General features: G+C 43.2%; 2 protein-coding genes across 2 annotated transcripts; both read right to left on the bottom strand.

Moving 5' to 3' along the window:
• Positions 1-11: 11 nt before the first annotated feature.
• Positions 12-9,409, bottom strand: LOC122175288 (nucleolar RNA helicase 2-like). Its single transcript, XM_042862827.1, is given in 15 exon segments — positions 12-238; positions 504-548; positions 680-814; positions 1,619-1,778; positions 2,434-2,507; positions 2,975-3,094; positions 3,535-3,696; positions 4,908-5,057; positions 5,326-5,471; positions 5,716-5,901; positions 6,545-6,662; positions 7,446-7,624; positions 8,116-8,191; positions 8,417-8,656; positions 8,777-9,409. Coding segments are annotated over 15 exon segments (2,598 nt in total). The 3' UTR covers positions 12-64.
• Positions 9,410-9,969: 560 nt separating this feature from the next.
• Positions 9,970-24,061, bottom strand: LOC122175289 (nucleolar RNA helicase 2-like). The gene is made up of 15 exons (XM_042862828.1): positions 23,911-24,061; positions 23,213-23,482; positions 22,086-22,161; positions 21,394-21,572; positions 19,986-20,103; positions 18,162-18,347; positions 17,487-17,632; positions 16,806-16,955; positions 14,975-15,136; positions 14,184-14,303; positions 13,327-13,400; positions 13,000-13,159; positions 12,579-12,713; positions 11,331-11,375; positions 9,970-10,570 (listed from the first exon to the last, which is right to left on the bottom strand). Exons 1-15 carry the CDS (start codon positions 24,013-24,015, stop codon positions 10,316-10,318), a joined length of 2,181 nt encoding a protein of 726 aa, XP_042718762.1. The 5' UTR covers positions 24,016-24,061; the 3' UTR covers positions 9,970-10,315.
• Positions 24,062-24,166: the final 105 nt, after the last annotated feature.

Raw genomic sequence — 24,166 nt, 5'->3', positions numbered from 1 at the left:
ACAGACGCCGGTAAGTGTCCAACGGCTCTTTACTTGTGGGTAAAAAACACGGTCAGTCCCGCGGTTACTCGAGGGCCCTGCCGGGCGGCCGGCCCTGCTTCCAGCTTCCGAACCTGCCGTTCTTCTTGAAGCCGCCAAAGCGCGGCGGCCCGCGGTTCACATCCTGCGGTTGCTCCTCCAGCTCAGGCAGCTCCTTGGCCACCGCCAGCTGCCAGCGCCGCGTGTCCCGCCACTGCTCCTGCAACAGAGCCAGCACAGTCAGCCCTGCGTGTGCCACAGCCCTGGCAAGACAGCACCAACCCCAGCCCTAAATCCCATCGCAGGGACAGAGCAAAAGGACAAGCAAGAGGGAATTCCCTAATGGTTCTGCCCACCTCTCAGTGCAACATCCCTGTTAGATCACACACTCCATCCTCTTACCCACCCTGTATAAAACCTCAAATAAGATGATTGCCATGTATTTCGCCTTGCATACACCCCTGGAAGTTCCAGCTATAACATACCTGTATATGACTCAGCTCGTCCATAGGGATATCGAAGCACACCCCCTATAGCAACAAGTATATAAATAAATAAAGTGACATTTTCTTTCCAAAAACATATCCCAGAACATAAAATTGAATACCCACACATACACCAATGCCACCACCCCTCCTTCCCAAAGGATGGGCTATCTTACCATCTTTCCCTTGAGGAAACGCATTGCAGATATCTTGCCATCTATTTCCTCACCAAGCTGCTCCTTCAGCCCTCTCCAGGCGTAGCTCATGGAACGCATCTCTATTGAGCACTGTAACACCATGGTCACAAAGCCCTTTGGGAGTAACAGAAAAATACACTTGTAAGAAAAGACTGAACTTGCTTGGACAGCCTATAACTCAGTAACCATAATGAACCCCTGGTATTCTCACATAGTAACCCTAAGGGACCAGCTTCCCAGAAGTGAAGCAAACAAAAGCCTATTAAGAAACTGAAGGCATCCATTTAACGTAGGACTGAGCACCGATATAGATGGCCAATAGCATTCCTGCATTTTGTCTGGAAGCAGAGACATTTGTTCAAAACATACAGAATGTCACAGCTACAAAAGGGATTTAAAAAACGAATACAGAAAGCATAGTCCAGACATGTGCTATTCTCAATTAACTGCATCAGGTTATCCTCAAATGCATCAGGAAAAAGCAACACTGAACTTTTCACCTATCAGGATTTCTTTGAAATGAGGTACTTGCATGCTACTTGCAATATGCAGAAATCTAAAATGCTTTCTAAGAAAGGAAAACTACAACAGCAAGAATCAACCTATCAGACTGTAAAGTTTCCTTAATTAAGCTCATCTGTAGCATCAAAGTCTTGAGTTACTTAGATGTACAGCACAATTACTTGACATCTCATTGCAAGAAAATACACTGACTGATACCAAGTTTCTTTAGTTGTCTGCAGCATGCCAGTAAGAGCAGAGTTCCGTTAAAGAACAAAAAATAAACTAGAATGAGCTAACAGTTTTAAGAAATCATACTGAAAGGCCCTGAAGAGAAGGTGCTAAGATGCCACACTTGCACAGAACTCCAGCAATCCTTTTTTCTGTTCTTGCTAAAGCAGTTATAACGTTATTTACCGCAGTTGAGTTGAGTAAGGAACGCTGCTGTATGGAAGAAGCCCCAGAAATATGGGCCAGAGCTGCTGCCAGGGCATCAACTGCCCCTTTCTCCTCTATGAGCTCTCGAGCAGACTGCCTGAAGTAGTCTATTGCAGAAGGAGGAACGGCATCTAAACACCTGCATGTTGACAACAAACAGCTGAGATCAGCACACTGACCATCAGTGTGAAGTGCAGTCACGTTCAAGATAACACAAATATTTCAGTTTAGAGATTAAAAACAACTGCTCAACTTTTAAAATACAAGGTGCATCCAACACCATGCTTACAATCTCCTTTACACCTGTGAAATTCTCACCCATTACCAAAACCTCCACCAAAGCAATTTCCACCAATTGGGCAGCAAGTGTAACCAGAGCTGCATGGAACAAAATGCTCAACCTTCACCAATAAAATGACAGAGAAATACAGGATGGGCTACAACACCCTCACCATTCACCAAGAGCAGTGGAACTTTTTGCTTTACTAAGTACTGTTCTTTAAACTCAGTTTCTTCACACAACAGCAATTTTCTTGTTCTGCTATCAATAGATTTTTGTGTTATAAGAACGGGTTAACAGAACAACTACTTCTATGAAAAGGTTTACATTTAAGCACACAGAGATTTACTGGTATCATCTTAGGAAGAATGGTCAGTGTCTACAGGCAAAGCAGCTGACTTCTATGACACAGGGAAAGACTTGCATAACTTTAGATTAGAACCTTAGAACTTTACATTAACAGTCCAGCCGCTGGAAGAACTCTAGTATTTTCAGAATAGACAGATAAACTTACTTCTTAGCATCATCACTTGAAGCTTTAATTATATCTGTAGCAGACGGAACACCTATACGCCTGAACGTAATCCCCTGAAGTCAAGAAAACAAATTACAATCAAAGGTATTTTCAGCATTCTATAATTCAACGAGTCACATTACTGAGACCTGCATTCACTTGATGCTTACAGCAACATGTCTTTACTTAAATGAAAGTATTTCTAAAACTAGAAAAAAAGTTTTTATTTAAGTTGCTGCCTTTGTTAGTTAATCTGGAGCTACTTTATACCAATTCACAAGACTAATGAAAGGCATGGTCTCCTTCATACATTCCTGCTACAGTCTGCATGCTGACAGCAATTGAGTACTGCCAGCATGGGCAAACTCATGAGAACCCATAGAATAAGCTGATGTTGAGGCATTTACCATCACTTAAATGCCAGCATTTCAGGTCAATCCACTCCCATGCTGGCCTCATGCAACCATAATCAGCCTAATCTAAGAGTGCTGCTGTCTCTTCAGGACTCAGATTATTCCATTAAGTCCAAAGCAGAACTCACCGCTTTCTGCTCAACCTGCTTCAGAAGGTCTTCTTCTTTCCTCTGATAGAAACAAATACAGATCCCAGTGCGGCCAGCTCGACCCGTGCGTCCAGAACGATGGATGTAGGAATCAACATCCTTCAGAAATCCAGATTAACATGAGAAAACCTTGTATCGTTTAAACCACTGACATTTATTTATACAGTGTAAGAGAGAAAAAAGTAAGCTGAAAATTCTAAATCAGAATGCTAAGGATGATGTGTTTCTATACCCAAGCTTGTAACTGCACACTAACCACTGGAGATCTGTTATCCTAGGTTTAACAAACATTGCTGACACATTTTTTGAATTAAAAAGCTCCAATGGAGTTTCAATATAAGAAAAAGGGCTGTAGGAGTATTTTAGAATTGGAACAAAACAAAGCCCAAAGCTGCTCAGAAGGGATTCAGAAATACTGAAAAAACGCTTAAAGCAACTTAAAGACTTTGCCATGCAACAGAAAAGGAACTGCCCACCATACTGACACAAAAAAAATATTTAAAAAAAATCATTTTACTTTATTTTTTCTACTAACTTACTTTTGGTGGAGAGCACTGTATAACCAGGTCAACTTCAGGAATATCCAAGCCACGGGCAGCTACATTTGTTGCAATCAGAACCTCAAACACACCATTTCTAAAGCCTTTCAGTGTAACTTCTCTCTGTTTCTGTGGAATGTCACCGTGCAATGACTGGGCTTCCTGTCAGTGAAACAAACCATTCCCATATTATTTAACAGGGAACACAGCTGCAACAGCTTGAGATATTTAATTTAAAAAAAAAAACACACACGCACACAAAATATTGTGCAGTGACTGAAAAGAATTACATGGCTGATAGCAAGGGTATACAGAACATCTTACTTTGTGGTTTTCATCCTTCTCAGGGCCACCAACACTCAGCAGTGGTGTTTTACCATAATGTTATTATCTGTAGCATACCTACAGAAGACATGCAATTTCCAGCCTGCCTTGTCAACAGTGGACACAGGAACAGTGGCTGTTCAGTGACTGCAGCAGTCACTTTCACTGGAACAAATGGAAGCAACTTTACTTGCTTGTAAAGAACAAGCAACAAGCTTTGTTCTCTGCCCTGGGAAGCCAACCCAATCACAGACACTGACATGAGGTATCCAGGGCACAGCTAAACCTTCCTAGTGATCCAAACCACATCACTTTCTAATGGGAGCTGAGACTGATTGAGTGTTTATCAAGGAAAAAGGACAGTCATGCACTCAGAATTTAAACAAACAACATGCAAAAGCAGAACTTAATAACACAAGAAACTAATGTGTGACATACTGACAGAAGAACAAAATTGTTATTGGATATGAATTTAACAGGCAGACAAATCAAAATTGCTCCTGCAAGATTTTCACATGGATTTCACACAACTAAACATGCCTTCCCATCACTAATTTATTAGTGGTATTTTGTATCAAACAGGTTTTTCTCTGGGGGGAGGGGAGGAAAACAAAAAAACAGAAAAACAGCACCTGTGTCCACTTTCAGAAGAGGGTAATAATTGAAGAAAGCACAGAAAACCTGCTTAATTTATCACCCAAGGCCTGAACAAACCATAAAATGACTTTTCAAGGGAACATTCCATACCAGTACTGTATTAGGTGGATTTTCTTGAATAGTGATTGATCAAAGAACAGGTGCCATTAAGAGGTAGTATTTCCTGGCTGTTCAGCAAAAGCTGCACATTTCCCTCCTGATCTGGTTCTGTACAATTTTGAAGCTGAAGGAATAATTGCATGATCACAACCAAGAGGGTATTTTAACTGCAAAGCTCTGCTTTCAGGCATGGATTTCAGAAGTCTTGAGAAACATGGAGAAATAATTGCACCCAAGCAATGCCAACCTCCAATCTCTTTCAGGTCATCTGCTCTCCATTTGGACCCCAGTACCTGTTTGAGTGCAGAATTCAAAGCCAACTCATTTGCTTCCTTTTTAGTCTCACAGAAGACAATCGTCCGCCCATGGCTTCCACTGTAGACTTGAATGATGTCCCCAAGAACTTCTGCTCTCTGAGATGAGCGACACTGTATAGCCAAGTGCTGTTTGGGAAAGAAGCACAATAAGCATTCATATTAAATCTAAGCTCCGAACAGGAGAAACAAAATGAATTCAGTTGTAGGATGTCTGTATTTAATTTATTTTTAAACTGTAGACTACTGCCTCTACACAAAAGCCCTGCTTTATAAATTCATGTATCAATTAAGGGAAAAGTAATTCCATTCCCTCACTGAGAAAGCCAGTGTGGACCCATTTCATGCAGGCAATGTGCTTTCTGGACCCATACAACTCTGCAGAAGAATCACTCACTTCCACAGTCGTGGCAGTCCTCTGAGTCTTCTTTCCAATCAGGTCTACCTGTTCATATTCATCTTTCATGTATTTTTTTGCCACATCGTATACCCAGCGTGGACAAGTTGCAGAAAACAGCAATGTCTGAGGGTTGTTCTCAGAACCTGGCAAGAAAGATCACCAACTTCAGCCATCACCACAGACTCACAATTGAGTCTACACAAACTGACTAAACAAAGCAAGTGAATTCTCTCAAACTGAGATGTTTATAGGTACAGGAAGTCAGCTACAAGAAGAAATCTTGTAAGCAATGAAAACATTTCTAGTATCCTTTTCACACAAAATGGAAAACTACAGTTACATGAACTTCAACAAACCAAATCCGTCATGTCTGATCCCAGAACTTACCTTTTTTATAAGCAAATCCTAAGATTTCTTCTACTTGTTCAGCAAAGCCCATGTCTAACATGTGATCAACTTCATCCAAAACAACATGCTTCACATTGGAAAGGTCCAGCTTGCTATTCTGAATGTGGTCTTTGATCCGTCCAGGAGTTCCCACAAGAATATCAATGCCACTTTTAAGGAGATCAACTGGAAAAAAAGAGAGAAACACAACTGTCAGAATGCTGAGACAAAAGGTAGAAAAGCTACTAGCAATATCTGTAATATTAGTACCAAAAACTCACTGTCTTGCTGTTTTATCTCTGAATAAAGGATAGTATTCAGCCCAAGTAATAAACAAGCAAGCCCAATGGTGCTCCAAGTTCTCTGCCACGAACAGTAACCACACTACAAGCAAGTTTACAGGAAGATCTGATTTCTAAACTGCAATCAGCTTGCATTAGAAAATTCCACAGCTTTATAAAAGGAAAAAAAAAAAAAGCTTGTTTTTTTCAGCTAAGTTTTTTCTCTGCTGGCTGTGGAGACAGATGGAGTCACACTCACATACACAGTTCTCTTTTTTCCTTGGACAGTCATCCAGTCCCAGTGCATGTCCATTCACAAAACACAAACTCACAGTAAAGAAGCAACAAGGAGGATTAGGTACTTGGCAGACCTACAACTGCATTTTTAAATTTAGATTTATTACAGGTAAAATAATTCAACTCTACTGCACAATCACTTTACAGATAACATCATGGCTGACTGAAGAGAAACTGATGGGGAGAAAAGCATGTTTTACTCATGAAATATATTTGGAGGAAGTCAACTCCCATCCTTAGAGTTTACTTACACTGTGCTTTATACGGAGTTCCTCCATAAAAACATGCCACTGAGAGTTTTCTTGTGAGATTCTTGAAGTCCTTGGCGACCTGAATGGCCAGTTCTCTGGTTGGAACCAGAACCAGCACCTGGAGGGAGTGACAAGAAACAAAACATGCAGCTGAGCACCCTCCCAAGAGAGGGCACAGAGAACAAGATTCATGTCAAACAAGGGAGTGGTGCTGTAGAACTGATACCATTTTGTAGGGTTTCTTTGCTTGTTTGTGATTCAATTTTATGCTACACTTACTGCGAAGGTGGTACAACTCCCCATCCTGTGCATCACTGCCTCAAAGTCAGCAAGAGGAAACAAGGAAAACCATTACAAGATAACGAGAGATGTAGAATGGCAATGTTTTTCTTAAAATCAGGTGAAAGAGAGTTTCAGTAACATCACTGAGGACATTTAAGGCAGTATTCATTGTGAAAGAACATAAAGTAATGCTGAACAATTTGGCATCGTTTAGATCTGAAATGATACACAGCATGAAACACCCTGGCCATGTACCCTCCGTCTTCACCTACCTGCCTTCCTACAGCATCTTTCCTTTCACCCACATTTTAAGAACAAAGTGATAAATAATTAAATTCACTCCTACAAATCTTTCAGACAACAGCATTTTAAAATGTATGTTATCTATTATTAACTTTAAAGAGAACATACGTGTAGATTGTAGCAACTATTCAGTTTGAAGTATACACACTGTATTTGTGGGGGAAAGTGGGGTCTGAAACCTGACACATTGTATGTACTGATCTAAGTGAACCATGCAGAACTACAAGCACAAACAAAGGAGAAAAAAATCCTCAAAGCAATATAAAATCTGCTTTGCCATACTCAAAGGTTCTGGTGTTAACCCTTAATAAATTACCTTTGGTGAACGGCCTCTTCTCTCATCTTGTGAGACACTCTGAAGCTTTTCAGTCAGTGGAATAGCAAAAGAAAAGGTTTTCCCAGTTCCTGTCCGAGCTTGAGCAATTAGGTCTTTGCCATCATATATGGGCTGAAAAGTCTTCACTTGCACGGGAAACAGGTATTTGACACCTCGACCTGTAAGGTAAATTCAAAGAGGTTTCACTAATTAGTGCTCCTGCGAGCTGACTTAACTAGCTGAAGCCCTAACTGAGAACTGGACTGATCATGTTCAGACAGATCACATCAAATCCTGCACTCCACAGAAGGTACGAGTTCTCCGAGCAACATGATGGAGCTGTGCGCGTTCCTGCTCATTGCAGGGAAGTTGGACTAGATGGCCTTTAAGGATCCCTTCCAACTCAAGCCATTCTGTGATGATTCTAGGAAAAACACACCAGTTTTTTTTCATCCCTACCCCAAACAATAAACTCCAGACTGAAAGTGAGCAAATCAGAAGCTTGGTTCCTACTAATAACAGCAGGATCTTTGAATCTACAGTGGCTGCTCGCATGCATGCCATCACAGCATAATAAATGCAGGGAATTAACCCTCGGCTTCAGTCTGCCTGTAAGGTTAACAGAGCGCAGTCCTGAGCAAACACCTACAGAAGGCTCTTCTCAACAAACCTTTGAGCAGGTTGACGGTGTTTTGGGAGAGAGGAAAATTGGAGAATGCGCCTTCTCTGGCTTCTTCTGTCAGCTCCTAGGAAGAGAAAAAAAAACAGCTTATTATTCTTGAAAGGTAACTAAACGGCATAACCTACACAGCCACACCAGAAAAGCCCCGCGTCTGCCTCATCTGCGCTGGAAACCCAAAAGCGGGCAGGCAGGGAGCGGCAGAGGAGCGGAGCAGCGGGGATAATAGTCGCGTGCTGCCGGGCGCTGCCGGGCAGCGGAGCGGCCCTCCGGCACCACGAACCGCGATTACCTCAGCGTCACAGCCGGGCTCCGCGGCCGCGGGCGCCCCGCCGTGTCCGGTTGCGGGCGCAGACCCGTTCAGCTCCGCCGCGCCGTTCCCCTCCGCGCTCTTCTTCGCCTTCTTAGCCGAGGGCGGCCGCAGCCCGCCATCGCCCGGCTCGCTCTCCTCCGGCGCGTTCTGCTCGCCCTCCGCCTTGCCGCGCCGCTTCAGCTTCTCGTGCCGCTTCGGCTTCTTCCCCTTGCCATCCTCCTGCCGGAGGAACGAAGCTGCCGTCACGCCACGAGCCGCCGCCGCCCGCCCCGCGCCGAACAAAATGGCCGCCCCCGCGGCCGCACGTGCCGGTGCGCACTCGCCCGCCCTTCCCAGCACCTTCGGCTTCCTCCGGCGTCCGCGACGGAGGGGTTCGGCGTCCGCGGGTGCCCGCGACTCGGCGGGGCTGGCGGCGGGCCCTGCGGCGGGCATGGCGGACGGCCACTCTCCGCAGAGGTCGGCGACGGAACGCGCTGCCGCCTCGCCGGCACAACTCCAGGGGCCGCGCCCCGCCCCCGCGAGCAGGAAGTGAGGAGCGAGGCGCGGCGCGGGGCCGCGGGGCGACAGAGCTGCCGCCGCCAGCAGCGGGAGGCCCAGCCTTGGTGCGATCCTCCCGCCGCACAGCCCCGCGCACGGCGGGGCCGCCGCCGCCCGCGCCGCCACAGGCAGCCCGAGCCCCGCCGCACGGCCCCACGCGGCGCCCATGCAGCCGCTGCGCCTCCCCTTCCGCCGGCACCGGACAGCGGTCCCTTCCTCCGGCTTCCCCCGGCCCGGAGCTCCCCGGAACCGGGTACCGGGCCGCAGCCGCCTCGTCCGCTCCGGAACGCCCTGCCGGCCGCGCCCGCAGCTCCCACCTCCCGCGCCGTGGTGAACGGGGTGAGTGCTGCGGCCTCCTGTAACCGAGGGCCGCTGTGCGCGCTGACGTCCGCACTACTCATACAGGACCCCTCACTTGCTCTTGTGAAACCTCATCAGGTTCCTCTCTGCCCAACTCTCCAGCCTGTCCAGGTCTCCTTGAACAGCAGTGTGGCCTTCCATTGCATCAGCCGCTCCTGCCAGCTTTGTATCATCAGCAGACTTATTGAGGGTGGATTCCATCCCTTCATCCAGGCTGCTGATTGAAGATGTTGAATAAGACCGGACCCAGCACTGACCTCTGGAGAGCACTGCTAAATGACAGGCCTCCACCTGGACTCTGCACAATAGATCACCACCCTCTGAGCTCTGCCAGTCATCCGGTTCTCAGTCCACCTCCCTGTCCACTCATCTATCCCACGCATCCTAGACTTTATAACGAGAATGGTGTGGGAGACAGCATCAAACGCCTTGCTGAAGTCAAGGTACACAACATCCATCACTCAACCCTCATCCACACAGCCCTTGTTAGAGACTGGAATGATACTGGCTGTCCTTCAGCCTTCACGCACCTCTTGCTGCCCATATATACCATGTAAGGTGCATCCTGAGAGAAGCATCTGCTTTCTCTCAAACTCCTCAGCACTACGTTAAAAACATCTCACATACAAAACAAGTTTGTAAAATAATATTTTACTTTTTTGTAACCTTTTTGGAAAATGTACAGGTTTGGCCATCAGTTAAGATCTATATTTTATACAGTGAGCTAGGCTACAGGTTTGGATGCGACACACGGATTCTGGAACAAAGATGGAGGTTCTACATACAGATGAAATGGCAGTAAAGAAACAGTTGCTTTTTTTTTTTTTTTTAATGGACAACATGATCTTGTTTATGACCAAAGTAGTACTGAGGAAAAAAAACCCAAAAAATGAATGACATGTTTTTTTGAAGTGGTACAGACACAGGAACAGCCTATTTTAAAATACTGCCATCCTGGTTCTCCACTCCAGGCTTCTGAGGTCAGCGATCAAACGCTCTGTCATAGCTTCGTTTCTGGCCGCTGCTTTTGAATCTGTTTCTTCCCGAGCCACCCCGCCGTCCATTCCTGGAGCCCGAGAAGCTTCTGCTATTTCCTCCTCTTCCTCGTCCTCTTCCTCCTCCTCCTCCTCTTCCTCTTCCTCCTCCTCCTCCTCCACCTCCTCGCTGGGATTCTTCTAGCTCAGGTAATTCATTCGCCACACACAGACAGCACTGCTTGGAATCTTCCCATCTTTCCTGTTGAAATAATATCACATGTATCAAATTAAATTTGAAGAATGCAAATATGGTATATTCCCTAATCACTAAATTGAAAAGATCCGTTAAATCCAGGGTATTCAAGTTTCTAACTATTGATCAATACTGATTTCAAAATTTTCCAACGTAGAAGCTGGAAGTCTGTGTATGCCTCAGACACCATACACCAGAAGCAACACCAACCACAGAGATTTACAGAGGAGCCTCAGCTCTTACCTCACCTTGCATTGCTTAAGAATTCCACTAGAATTATTACTGACCCACCACTCACCAGCCTCCATCTTCACCACCTCTGATCCAGAACTAGAAGTTGCTTTAGGAGCAAACAAACACTGGGGCATGAGGGAATGGAGATGCACTGAGGAAGTAATACTGGAATGAAAGTCTAGGCAATTTGGCATGAGAATGCTAACTCTGCCAGACAAAAACTGATTTCTCTGAGGAAAAGAACTGAGGGATGGATGGAAACAAAGTGATATTAAAGTGAAACATGTTGCATACCAAGAGCAATCCAGCAGGATTAAGGGGTGGGTTATTCACACCACTCTTCTCAGTGGATACGGGAATAATTTAGGAAAAGAACACTGGATGCTTGTTTTATTCTTCTGTTCTATCACAGCCATCCCTTTTGGATGCTAGAAGAGGCAGGACACAGCCTCGGTAACATTTTCAGCCTAACACTGTCTTGCCAGTTTCATCTAAAGTCCGCTGTGCCCAGAAATTTCAGTGAAGCACATACCTCTATGTCCTTTTGATCTGCTGCAGGAATATCAAAGCACACACCCTAAAAAGAGAGAACAGTTTCAGTGGATATAAATCTAGCCTTTTAATTGATTGTTAGCTAAAGAAAAAAAGAGTCTAACAGAACCTACAAACCTTTGAGCTAACACAAACTTTCAGTTTCAAAGCTTTTTATGTTGCATTAAGATGCTTCAAAACCTCTGAACATTAGAAGAGTAGTACCAGTGTTTCACAAATTGTGGTTCTCATCACATCTGCCATTACTCATCCCTAAATTCTCTCGAATCAAAGTTTTTCCTATACTAAGAAATGCATAACTTCAGTATATGTCTTTTTCTCAATTTGTTTTCAGTTTATTGGTTGTTTTTCGCATCCCAGGCTACACAAACCACATAAAAACTGGCAAACACAGACTGCTTTCTTAATACTTGGTACATGGCACTGCAATAGGAACTTGAGCACTGATATGAATGAAGGAAATGTATATGTGTGTGGAAAAATAAGAGCAGAAGAAGAGATCAAAGAATGAGGGTGTTGATAGCACATATATGAATTAAGTCATCAAGATCACCGTCTCTCTCTACAGATTTGCTGATCTGGGCATGCTGAGAAACAAGAAATACATCCAAAAAAGCAAAACAATGGAGCAAATCAGCAACACTGCCTAACAGCTCACACAAGCATTCCTTGCTCTGTGTCACTACAAATCCCAGACAGTTTTATCACATTTTCATGTCTGTGAAAATGCATGTGGAATCTGAGATATTAAGAGGACGGGAAATTAGTTTCACTTAAAATATTGTCCCACATTAAGCTTTGCAACAGTAACTGTACAGCTATCACGTACACAAACCAAAAAGTAACTTTCTGATTGTTTTTAGGTTACAGAGATATAACGTGTATTATGAGAGCTAACTGTCCTGAAAAATTCTGTTATATGTTTTATCATAAAAGCAAACATAGTTTGTACTTTTTACCTGTACTGCTACCTCTCTGGACATGCCAGTTACACTGCACTGTACTCCTTAACACATCAGTAGAACAGAAACCTAAGCTGCTGAGATGACCACTGACCAAATAGATCGTGGCCATCCTTTTGTCAGAGGATCTTTATCAGAGCTTGGAATGGGAGCAGGAAAAACTAACCACCTACTCATCCATTTGCTGAGGAAAAAGGCTACAACCAGAGGAGTAAGAAGTAGCAAAAACCACACACATACACAAAACAGCAACAAAAAACCCTTACCATTCTTCCCTTGATGAAACACATTCTGTTCACCTTTCTGTCAACATCACCACCCAGCTGTTCCCGTAGTTTTCGCCAAACATAGCTCATGTTGTTTATTTCTTCAGAGCAGCGCAGTACCATTGTAACAAATCCCTGCAGAAATGGGACATGTTCCATTCAGTCAAAGGAATAAGCTTTAGCTCATCAATCAGACAAAAGCCTGCTATTTTACCATTGATAAACTGTGCTTTCAAATAGCTTCTGTTATGAGAGAACAGGCATACTTAAAGGCCCTACATTCTTAGCTAACATAGCAGCAGTTAGTAGCCTAAACGCAGTTTCCATGAGCAGACATAAATGATTCTCCATTTAAGCAACGCGGGGCAAGTTGTTTGTTTTTGCTTTTCCAAAGACAAACCTGACAGCCATGCACACTTACCACATCTGAGTTCAGCAGGGAGCGCTGTTCAATGGAAGTAGCACCTGAAATATGTGCTAGAGCTGCAGCCAAAGCATTAACTGGTCCCTTTTCTTCTATTAGCAACTGAGCAGACTCTTTGAAATAATCAATGGCAGACTGGGGAACAGAATCCAGACACCTAAGAAGAAAAAAATTGCTAGTTTGGGAACAGAAATAAAAACCAGCAGTCCAAGACTTTAACAGTGACGAGTTCAAAGAGCTCAGAGACAGCAATGGACAGTCCAACCAGCCCTTCTGAACTAGAAAGATAGGAAAATACAGTAGAGCTTGAATCATCCAACACACCTGATAGCATCTTTGCTGGAAGCTTTTATTATATCTGTTGCAGTAGGAACACCAACACGCTTGAATGTAATGCCCTGAAATTTATAAAACAAAATACAGATGAAAGTTGTAGCTATAAATAATTAAATTTTAAAGAAATAGTGTTGGACACTTAATGAAACAACCACTTCAATCTTACATTTTTGTTGTCTTCTTATCATTTTGACTCCCTGCTTTGTTACTGAAAACTACAAAGCTAATCATACAGGAATATGGATAACAAACACTGTTTATGTACCAGGTCAGTTTAAGTGATCCATTGGCTTTAAACTGGAAAGTATAGAGACCATTTTGACATATTCTAGGGGGGAAAAAATCCCACAAATTATCAACAAAATTAGAAATCCAAGTAGATCAGACTAGAATTCAAGTATGAGTTATGCCACCTTTCTCAGCTCAAGCTTAAGTTTTACCTGCCTGAGACTAAACCATCTCATCTGAACTGGATGAGAAAACCATCCTATGGAACACTGCTGGAAGTTCACAATCAGTGAAGCTACATGCATACCAGTCATTAATCACACAGTAAGTCCAGGGTGAACACTTACAATGAACATGTCATAGCTTTCCCCTTGCCTGCCCTTCTCATCTCCAAAGGTAGAATCTTATGGCCTTTGTTGACAAATTGTGAGTACAAGGATCTGCAGTGTGCTGCCTGCTCCACACAGCATACCCACATTGCAGAATAACTGAACCTCACCTGGATGTTTTACATAGTGTACTCTTATTGACATAAACAAAAGATGACATGAGGATTTTATATGCTGCCCTAAAACATTACATTTGGTGCTCAAGAACAGAGGAAAACTGTACTTTACCGCTTTCTGTTCCACATATCTTAACTGATTTTCTTCCTTTCGCTGATAAAAACAGATACAGATCCCAGTCCGGCCCGCTCGACCTGTGCGTCCAGAACGATGGATGTAGGACTCCACATCCTTCAAAATAAACAGCATTATGACTTACTCAGCTCACTGCAATTTCATCAGTTGCACTCACAAATCTTTGTAGAAACTATGACAATTTAGACTGAGCAATGCACAAAAACTGCATCTAAGAACTAAGTTAAAAAATGTCGTTTCACTAAATTCAGAAGAGCAAGCTTTTCCATAATACTTTAAAAGGATGGAGAATACAAAAAACGGTGTGCATTCCTCTCACATCTCCTGCCTATCAGCTTGAAAGCATGGTTTCTGAGCTATTAATAGTGAACTCATTAAACAATAATATATTTTTTTAAACTCTCTTAACTTCTGGCACTGTTCTCACTGCTGAGGTCTCCTCCTCACACACGCCCCTCCTTTGTTACTCTTGCAAGACCAGCTGCTTTTTGTTGCTTCTCACTGCTTCCACACTTGTAACTACCATATACAGCCTTGGAGGGAAAGGCTTCAGAAAGCCATAAAAGAAAGCATTTTTAGGAACATCTTTAAATATTCTGGGCACTGATGTACTCCGAAAAATCCTCAAAGAAATTCCTTTTGTATATCAAGACATTCCTTACTCTTAAATGCAATGATGATAAACTCTATGGTGCATACTATCAATTACTAACACTTATTACTTGAATACAAGACCATATATTCTTATTGCAAGACACTCAACTTACCTTTGGTGGTGAACTTTGCACAACTAGGTCAACTTCAGGGATATCTAAACCACGGGCAGCTACATTGGTTGCAACCAGAACTTTAAATGCACCGTTTCTGAAACCTTTCAGTGTGATCTCTCTTTGCTTCTGAGGAATGTCACCATGCAATGACTGGCAATCCTGAAAAACAGCATTATTTCAGGACTGCACTGAAATTCAGCAATATGGGTGCTCTGTTTTATGGTCACTTCTGACTGTTATCTTACTATGACACTGTACAGAAAAATTGAGTTTGCCAACTAATAATTCAGTGGTTTCAGAATATGTACTCAGTGCTTCTTATTTATCTATCTCAAAGACCTTTAAACAACAGAAAAAAAACACAGAACAGGAACATGCGTCTCATCTCCATCTTTAACTACTGTGACTTATGAGAACAACTATGCCTCAACTTTCCAACCAGGCTCTCTATGCAAAGCTTAGTCATTTAAAAACTAACCATCTCAGGCCTTCACAGCACTAATTTAGACATCTCTTCCAAACCAGTGTTGTTTCTTAATCCCCCTTAGTATATTAATTGCCCCCGCTACCAATTAAACGATTAAAACAGAAGTACTGCTAAAAAAACACCCTATGGTTTCAGTGATTTTTTTTTTAATCTAGTACTTCTTGAAGTTCTTCAGTATTACAGTAATAACAAGTGCAAAGATCAAAACATACAAAAATCATTTCACCTTTTGCTCATAGTCATTTAAGTTTTCCACATGTAAGCAGTATTCAAAGCAAAACAAACAATCGTAATGCAATCCTAGAGTCACAACAGGATTCAGAAAGTTTTTCACACAGCTTTGGGTTAATGTCACCTAATAATTGGAATAGGCATATATGTTGCTAGTGAGCATTAAAGTACAAAAATGGAAACGTCTCAGTAATTCACTTCTCTTACCTGCCAAGATCAGTTCTGCAGTGCCTATGCAAGATTTGATATCACTAACGCCACCAGTAATGCAGGACAAGGCTCCACGCTCAGGTTTAGCTGTTAGTGAGGTCATCTAGGAGCCTAGGAGCAACACTCCTGAACACAGCTGTGGCAGTTCAACAAGCTTCTCCTTTCCCTAGGAACATAATGCTAACCTGCTTTCTAGACATTGGTTAACCCATTTCCCTAATGAAAATACATACAGAAAAAGTGGCTGCTGCAGAACTTTTCACCAGAAAGCAGCATGCAGTCCCAGCATCTCAGCACATCATAAATAATGCCCACAAGTGTTTTTCCACTGTGCTGCACCATAAATTGCAGGAAAAACACTAAAGCTCATCCACAGGAGATAAACAGCAGGACTGAATTCTTCCTATGCATACAGCTTTAAACTCTTCACAGCCGCTAATAGCAGGTAGAGCCGCTGACACATTACTACTCTAAATCCTAATTGGGGCCCTCTGACAGTACTAATTAACATCAACATCACAGCTCAGTAACTGCTATTCCAGTACCATGAGCTACCATCCCAGTAGGTCTCCAAGTCAGTCACCGTGTTTTAATCCAAGAGAGACAGTTCTCTATCAAAGGACAGAAACTAACTCACAACTGCTTCACTTAATGTCAGCAAGAACCCCTAAGAAAAATGTAGCCCGACACCTGTTAGTACAGCCTAGTCCAGAAGACTATAATGCATCAACTTTCAACCATTTTTTGTTTTTCTAAGGGTTTGTTTTGATCTGACCACTTGCAAAATCCTGTCTCCTTCACTTTCAAAGACACCTTAAAATTGAACTCAGCATTTGTCCAGTATCAATGTAGGGTTGATTCCTGTGACAGCCTTGTTTCTTAATAAAATTCATGGAATACCTGCTTGATTGACGCATTCAGAGCCAGTTCATTTGCATCCTTTTTGGTTTCACAAAATACAATGGTCCTCCCGTGGCTGCCACTGTAGACCTGAATGACATCTCCAATAACTGCAGCTCTCTGAGACCAGTGACATTCTATGGCCAAATGCTATGGAAAGGAATTCCTGAGGTTAGCTTATACAAATCCCACAAGACTCTTTAAAACATCTGAAATTGGAAAATTCAGCAATACTAGCTATACAATTCCTTGTTGGGCAAAACATTTTTGGAACATGCAAGATTCAGAAAGCCCTTATGTACACAATGATCAGTCTAACTTTAAGTGAAGTAATTACAGTTAATACACTACTTTTCTGAAGGACAGAAAGAGGTGCAGAATTTAATGCAGCTCTAGTAGCTACAGCTTTATGCCAGTGAAAGTGAAACAAATACTACGTGTTACAAGCTTTTTTCAAGCTCAAGATTAACATTCTTTCAATTCCTCCAGTACAATTATGATGCCACCAACTGATCTATCAAAGTAACTGTGAGACAATACTTAAATCTAAACAGTAAATCTCCACAAAATAACTTCCAAAAACTTCAACATCATCCCGATAAAGCACTTTAGGATGTGATGATGTGTCAAAAAGTGACAGGGATAAGATCTGAAAATGTTTCCTTCACACAGATTACTCACTTCTACTGTTGTAGCAGCCTTCTGAGTTTTTCTCCCAATCAAGTCAACCTGCTCATATTTAGACTTCATGTATTTTTTGGCCACATCATACACCCAGTTTGGGCATGTTGCAGAAAACAGCAGCGTCTGAGGATTGTCTTCAGAATCTTAAAACAAATAATAATGTTTCAAAACGTCTTCTTTTATAGATGCATACTAGTTTATTACACCATTATTAAAAATATGACATGAAATCTCACCAACTAAAATACGAAAGGAAAATCTGCTTTTTAATTTAAGCATTATCAAGACCAGGAAAAAAAAAAAGGCTTTAAAAATTACAAGTATTTTCGAGATTACAGAATAAAATCACTATGAACAAAAACCCAGTCTGCTTCTAAGTGATGGAAAGAAAGAAAAGCTTCAAATTCCTTTTAACAGGAGAGAGATCAAGTACAATTTCTAGGCGTATGCCAAGGAAAGTTATCTACAGATTCCTGGGTATTGGATTTTAAGCTTTGTGATGGCTCTATGAATTCCCAGTTTCACACTTCCTCACACGTTACATTCACGTTTCCTAGAAGACACTATTCAATCATTTCTAAGTAAAGCCAGATTGAAACTTTGCTAAAACCTGAGCATATTTTCTGAAACAAAATGATTATTTCCTACTATTTAGTAAAATGTTGAGATTACCTTTCTTGTACGCAACTCGTAAGATGTCCTCCACCTGTTCAGCAAATCCCATGTCCAACATCTGGTCAACTTCATCAAGGACAACATGTTTCACCTTGGTAAGGTCCAGCTTGCCATTCTGAAGATGGTCTTTGATTCGACCAGGTGTCCCAACCAAAATGTCAATTCCACTTCTAATGAGATCAACTGACAAAGAAGAAAGAGCAGAAGATGAGTTAGTAGTCAACTAATGAGGTTTCTCTACATTAGAGACACTTGGTAGCAGAAGAACAATCAATATCAGCTTCTTAAACCACTTGTAAGTACTTTGTTTACAAACAAGTGAGAAGTGATGACAAGGAGGAAAAAATGGGGAAAAATAACAAAACTGATATCAGACATTCTACTGCCCTCCCTGGGAAAAAAAAAAAAAAAAAGAAAACTTCCCCATTTCCCTTCATTTTGCTCATGATTTAAATTACGCTGCAAACAAAGAGGTTATTTTAACGTGCCTGGGAAATAGTTGCATCTTTCCAGACTGTTTAATTTAGCCAGATTTGAAAAACAAACAAAATCTGTCTAAATTATTGAAATAATTTATTTCCCAAAGTTATGCAGGAAAAGGAAATTTCATCCCTAATGATGTAAGATGTGTTGTAAGAAAAGAGTTTACTCTCATTCCTGCCCTTGTCTTGTTTAAAGCTATCAACACAGCAAATTATGCAGGCAAAATACAGAAATTCCTTATTCCTTACAAATCTTGTAATACCCCTCACCACAAAGAGGAAGAAAACCACATCCACTCACAGCTATAAGACTTCACATTTTTTTAAACAAAATACAAACGTTTATAAGAACTTACCCCAAATACTCTGTGTATGTATACAATAAAAGCTCTTTCAGTTTGGTTCAAAGTATGAGAGCACACAAAGAATCATAGAATCATAGAATCACCAAGGTTGGAAAAGACCTAAAAGATCACCCAGTCCAACCGTTCACCTATTCCCAATAGCTCCTACTAAACCATGTCCCTCAACACAACATCCAGTCTTTCCTTGAACACCCCCAGGGTCGGTGATTCCACCACCTCCCTGGGCAGTCCATTCCAGTGCCTGACCACCCTTTCTGAAAAGTAATACTTCCTCATGTCCAGCCTGAACCATTCCCCCTGGTCCTATCACTAATGACACGAGAGAAGAGGCCGACCCCCAGCTCACTACAACCTCCCTTCAGGAAGTTATAGAGAGCAATAAGGTCTCCCCTGAGCCTCCTCTTCTCCAGGCTGAACATTCCCAGCTCCTTCAGCCTCTCCTCATATGGCCTGTGTTCCAGACCCCTCACCAGCTTTGTTGCCCTTCTTTGAACACGTTCCAGGGCCTCAATATCTTTCTTGCAGTGAGGGGCCCAAAACTGGACACAGTACTCCAGGTGCGGCCTCACGAGTGCTGAATATAGGGGAACAATCACCTCTCTGCTCCTGCTTGCAACACTGTTTCTGATGCAAGCCAGGATGCCATTGGCCTTCTTGGCCACCTGGGCACACTGTCGGCTCATGTTCAGCCGAGCATCAATCAATACCCCCAGGTCCATTTCCTCTACGCAGTCCTCCAGCCACACCGCCCCAAGCCTGTAGCGTCACCTGGGGTTGTTGTGGCCGAGAAGAACACTAAGAATATAATTGAGAGCTGCAGCTATTTCCCACCCTAAAAAGATATTCCGAACCACTGAATACTCCACAATTGCTCTTCAGATCTAGAGTTAAAGCTTGCATTTGAAAAGACCCAATTGCATTTCTCAAATACACCAGTCAACTGACATGTCAGTTATTGCTGGTGTGGCACTTACTCTGTCCGTTGTATGGTGTTCCTCCATAAAAACAAGCTACTGTCAGCTTTCTCGTTATGTCCTTGAAATCTTTGGCAACCTGGTTTGCCAGCTCTCTTGTTGGAGCAAGAACCAGAACCTACATTGGATGACAAACAGATAAATTCTCAACATGGCTTCTACCTAGCTGCTGCTGTCACAGAATCATAGAATGGCTGGCATTGGAAGGGATCTCAAAGCTCATCCAGTCCCAATCCCTGCCATGGGCTGGCTGCCCCCTACCAGCTCAGGCTTCCTAGGGCCCCAATCTGTGGTCTCACTCAGGCACCTTCAGGGATGGGGCACCCACAGCTTATCTGGGCAAGCTAGTCAACATTAGACTTTCAGCCACCAGTTTAGGTCTGACCATAACATCATTAAAAAAAAAAAAAAAATTGGTTCAAATAGTTATCTAAGCAAAGATTAGGGAAGCACACTGATTAAGTTTCTCATAACAGCATTCATCTCCTTCAGCATTATCCTTTTTAAGACAGAGTTTCTAACTATTAGATAAGAAATACTTAAATCTTATCTAACTTTAGCTTCTGAACAGTTGCTTGAGTATAAGATCAAAGAATTTGGATAAGAAAAGTTTCTTCAAAAACATACAAAGAAGAAGCCCTGCAAGCTTGGTACTCCTTTACAATCCTGTGAGAAGGTGTAAGGAAAAACCACCAAAACCTATCAGCTGTCTCAGTGAAACATACATTTGGTCTGCAAACTGGAGCTCAGCACAGTTCTGCAACCTGCACTGATATCCCCACGAAAGCAGCCCAACAGCTTTCCTCTCTCCCAATGCACAGGCCTCAATGTAGATGATGGACACGCCACAGGAGTTTTAATAGTTGCAATACTACTCTCAAATCTGACAACAGAGACTCCCTCAATAAAAACTCTCTCTTCTCTGCAAGACAAAATCTCAAGTCAGTTCTCCCAAGTCAGCCAACATGATGGCTGAATGCAAAAAATGCACCTAATACCTTTTAGTTTTTTCAATTAAGTTTCACGTAGCCCATGAGATGAGTGACAAGATGAACTTCACAGACAAAACATTTCCCACCACAGAAGAGCATATGATCAGCTTTGGCCTATCTAATGTGGTGATACACTATAAGAATTTGGTAAAATAAACTTAAGAGAATAAACTTAGTTGATCAGAATGCTGACATCTCGTAATGAATGTGCATTCTCTGGAACAAAAGTTTCAACATCTTTTGCTTGTCCTACTGAAAAATAAGTATTTTTAACATCTCCCACCATTTCAACAAACTTATTTAAGGAGATAGCTTTTATCCCTGCATAAATGTGAAGCACTTTTTCAGTGAGTTAATCTTCTGAATCACTTGGGCATAGGACAAACGCAAAACCAGCATTCTAGCCAGGTAGTTACTTTTGGTGAACGGCCTCTTCTTCTTTCCTGCGAGTCCGTCTGAAGCTTTTCAATTAATGGAATAGCAAAAGAGAAAGTCTTCCCTGTTCCAGTTCGTGCTTGAGCAATTACATCTTTGCCAGAATATACTGGGTGGAAGGTCTTCACTTGCACAGGAAACAGGTATGTCACTCCTCGAGCTGCAACAATTAGAACAGACTGCTTTAATACAATACTCCTCAAAGGAGGTCACCCTTAGCAGAACATCCACCAAACAAGCCTAGAGCAAGTCAAGACTTTATCTTCACCTCCGCTGATTTATTTAATCACAGACGATTGATTTAATCCTGACACAACCTTAGGGCTGCCCACCTTACTCTCCTACTTCATAGCACCAGAGTCAGGGACAGATGAAATTATTAGCCATTAATGAAAGCTTTTAAATACTCTGACTGTATTTACGTAGTGCTCCCCACTTAGCTAAGAAAAACTTTTACTTTCAAATAAAATGTCAATATTACTTCATCTCTTAATTTTACATTAACTCATTCACAAACTAATGTCAGAGATGCTAAACATAACTGGTTTTCCTTTACATGCTATGAAATAACTTTGAACCAAAAATTTCCCACACCATTTTTTGAGCTATCTTTCATCTGAAGTTCTACTGTAAAGCCTGAGCTAGGCAAATCACATCATGAAAAGAAATTTACCTTGAAGAAGCTGAACGGTCCCTTTAGAGATAGGGAAATTGGAGAAAGCACCCTCTTTCTGCTCTTCAGTCATCTCCTGTTAAGTAAATAATAATTCATAAAATGTTTCCTATGAATACCGTGTGTGACGATCAGAAAATGTAGGATAACAGCATACACACTGGTGTCCCAGCCAAAGGTCAAACTTTCAGTAACAACATCATAGCTGTGGCTGAAGAGCCTTCTTTGTTTTACTTACTATTATATTTCAAAGTTAGACAGAAGCAACCTGTAATTCAAATGAAGACTTTGCCTTAAATACAATGGCATAATAATGCAAGACATCCAAACTCCACCCCCCAAAATTCTCAAGATTATATTTTAAACAATTACTGACAGGCAACCAGAGTGTGTTGTAACGGGCAAGAAACAAGCCTGAGATCCAGCTAACCATTTACTGCCCAACTTGTACAGCACAGTCATTTCCAGACACAAACTGATTCCTAGGAGTAACAAAACAAGGCAGACCAGCAAATCTTCCTAGAGCCTCACTTCAATGTATGTTTTAGCAGGTAGAATCAAAGTCCAAAAAAATAAAAACATTACTACAAAAGGGTTGAAAAATACAAAACTGTTACAATGATACATTTTATTACACTAAGGTGGATCTTACCATATTAAAAGCTAACAATTTATTAGATCACGCATTAAAAAAAAATGTTATGTTTCTTTCTCCACTAACTATAATAAAAAAAAATTACCACAGAAGAACTCATATTGGCAAGAAGACAATTAAAACAAATCTCTAGCGATCACAGCCACTGCCAGTAAATCACACCCAGATGCCCTCTGTGTGCAGCCTGAAGGCAGCAACCAGCAGCTCCAACGGTACTGGCACTGTTGACGCGAGGAAACCACGGGCGCTGATCTAGAACTTCAGCACTCACAATTCCAACTGTTTGCAAACAACTGCCAGCAAGAACAACCAAGCAGCTTTCAGTCTGGAAAGTCAGGGCAGTCTTCCCATTGGTTGTGAGGGAAAAGCACACGCGAAGAAATGAAGATAACCTACTCTAAACGTAGGCTGACTGTAACACAAGTGCTGAAAGCTCCCCTTGTCACCATGGCACACCAGGTACCCCCATTACCTGCTCCTGGTCACTGTCCCCATCCCCACTGGACGTTTCGCTGGAGTTGCTGGGCTGTTTCTTGTGGGTGGATTTGGCACTGATAGAAGACAGCTTGGCATTCTCTGGGCTCTCCTCCCTCACGTGCCCATTTTGCTTCCCTCTGTTCTTTGCTTTCTTGGGCTTTGGCGACTCACTCTCTTCTTCTTCCGACTGCTCGCTTTCATCTGCCTGAGCTTTCCTCTTCCGAGCCTTATCGTGCCGCTTGGATTTCTTCTCTTTCTTCTCCTTCTGGCGAGCCAAAAGCAACAAGGCAATCAGAGAGACGCGCACACGTGCGTTCCCGGCTGCTCTCAGAGGCGGGCCGGGCGCCTCCCGCTATCGGGACACCCGAGCCCACGCCGTAGGGCTCGGTCTCCACCTCAGCCCCCGCCCAAGGACACCTACCCGGCCAGCCGCCCCACGGGGCCAACCCCGCGTGCCCGGCGGTCCCGCCTCACCACGAGGCCTCCGGGAGGCCATGCACGTGGCCGGCCCGGCCGGGTACCCCGCGGCACAGGCCTTGCCCGGCCCGAGCTCCTCCGGAGGGACGGGGCCTCCAGCAGCCCGCGCCGCTCCACGCCGTGCCGGGAGGTGGAAGCGCGACCGCCGGCACGTGGGAGGAGCGGCACAAGCGGGCCGGAGCCGGCCTCGGCAGGCTTCAGAACCCTCCCCGGTACCTTGCGCCGCCGCCGGCTGCCGTCTGGCGCAGCCTCACTTTCCATAGGGCTGTCGGGCTCCGACTCGGCCCCGCTGCCGGCACGGATCCGGGTAGCCTCAGGCATCGTCGCTCGCCGGCCACCGCGCCGCAACCGCGCCGTGACAGGAATGGACCCCACCCCGGAAACCGGTGCCGATCCCGGCGAACTGCCGCCGCCCCATAGCCAATGGGAGGCCGCCCCTCGGCCGGACTACAAATCCCGGCGTGCCCCGGGG

Source organism: Lagopus leucura, unplaced genomic scaffold (assembly GCF_019238085.1).
Source record: "Lagopus leucura isolate 7727_CA_CO unplaced genomic scaffold, USGS_WTPT01 Super-Scaffold_739, whole genome shotgun sequence".
Taxonomy (NCBI): Eukaryota; Metazoa; Chordata; class Aves; order Galliformes; family Phasianidae; genus Lagopus; species Lagopus leucura.
Note: the sequence above shows the minus strand (reverse complement) of the source record. Positions and strands in the feature narration are given on the sequence as shown.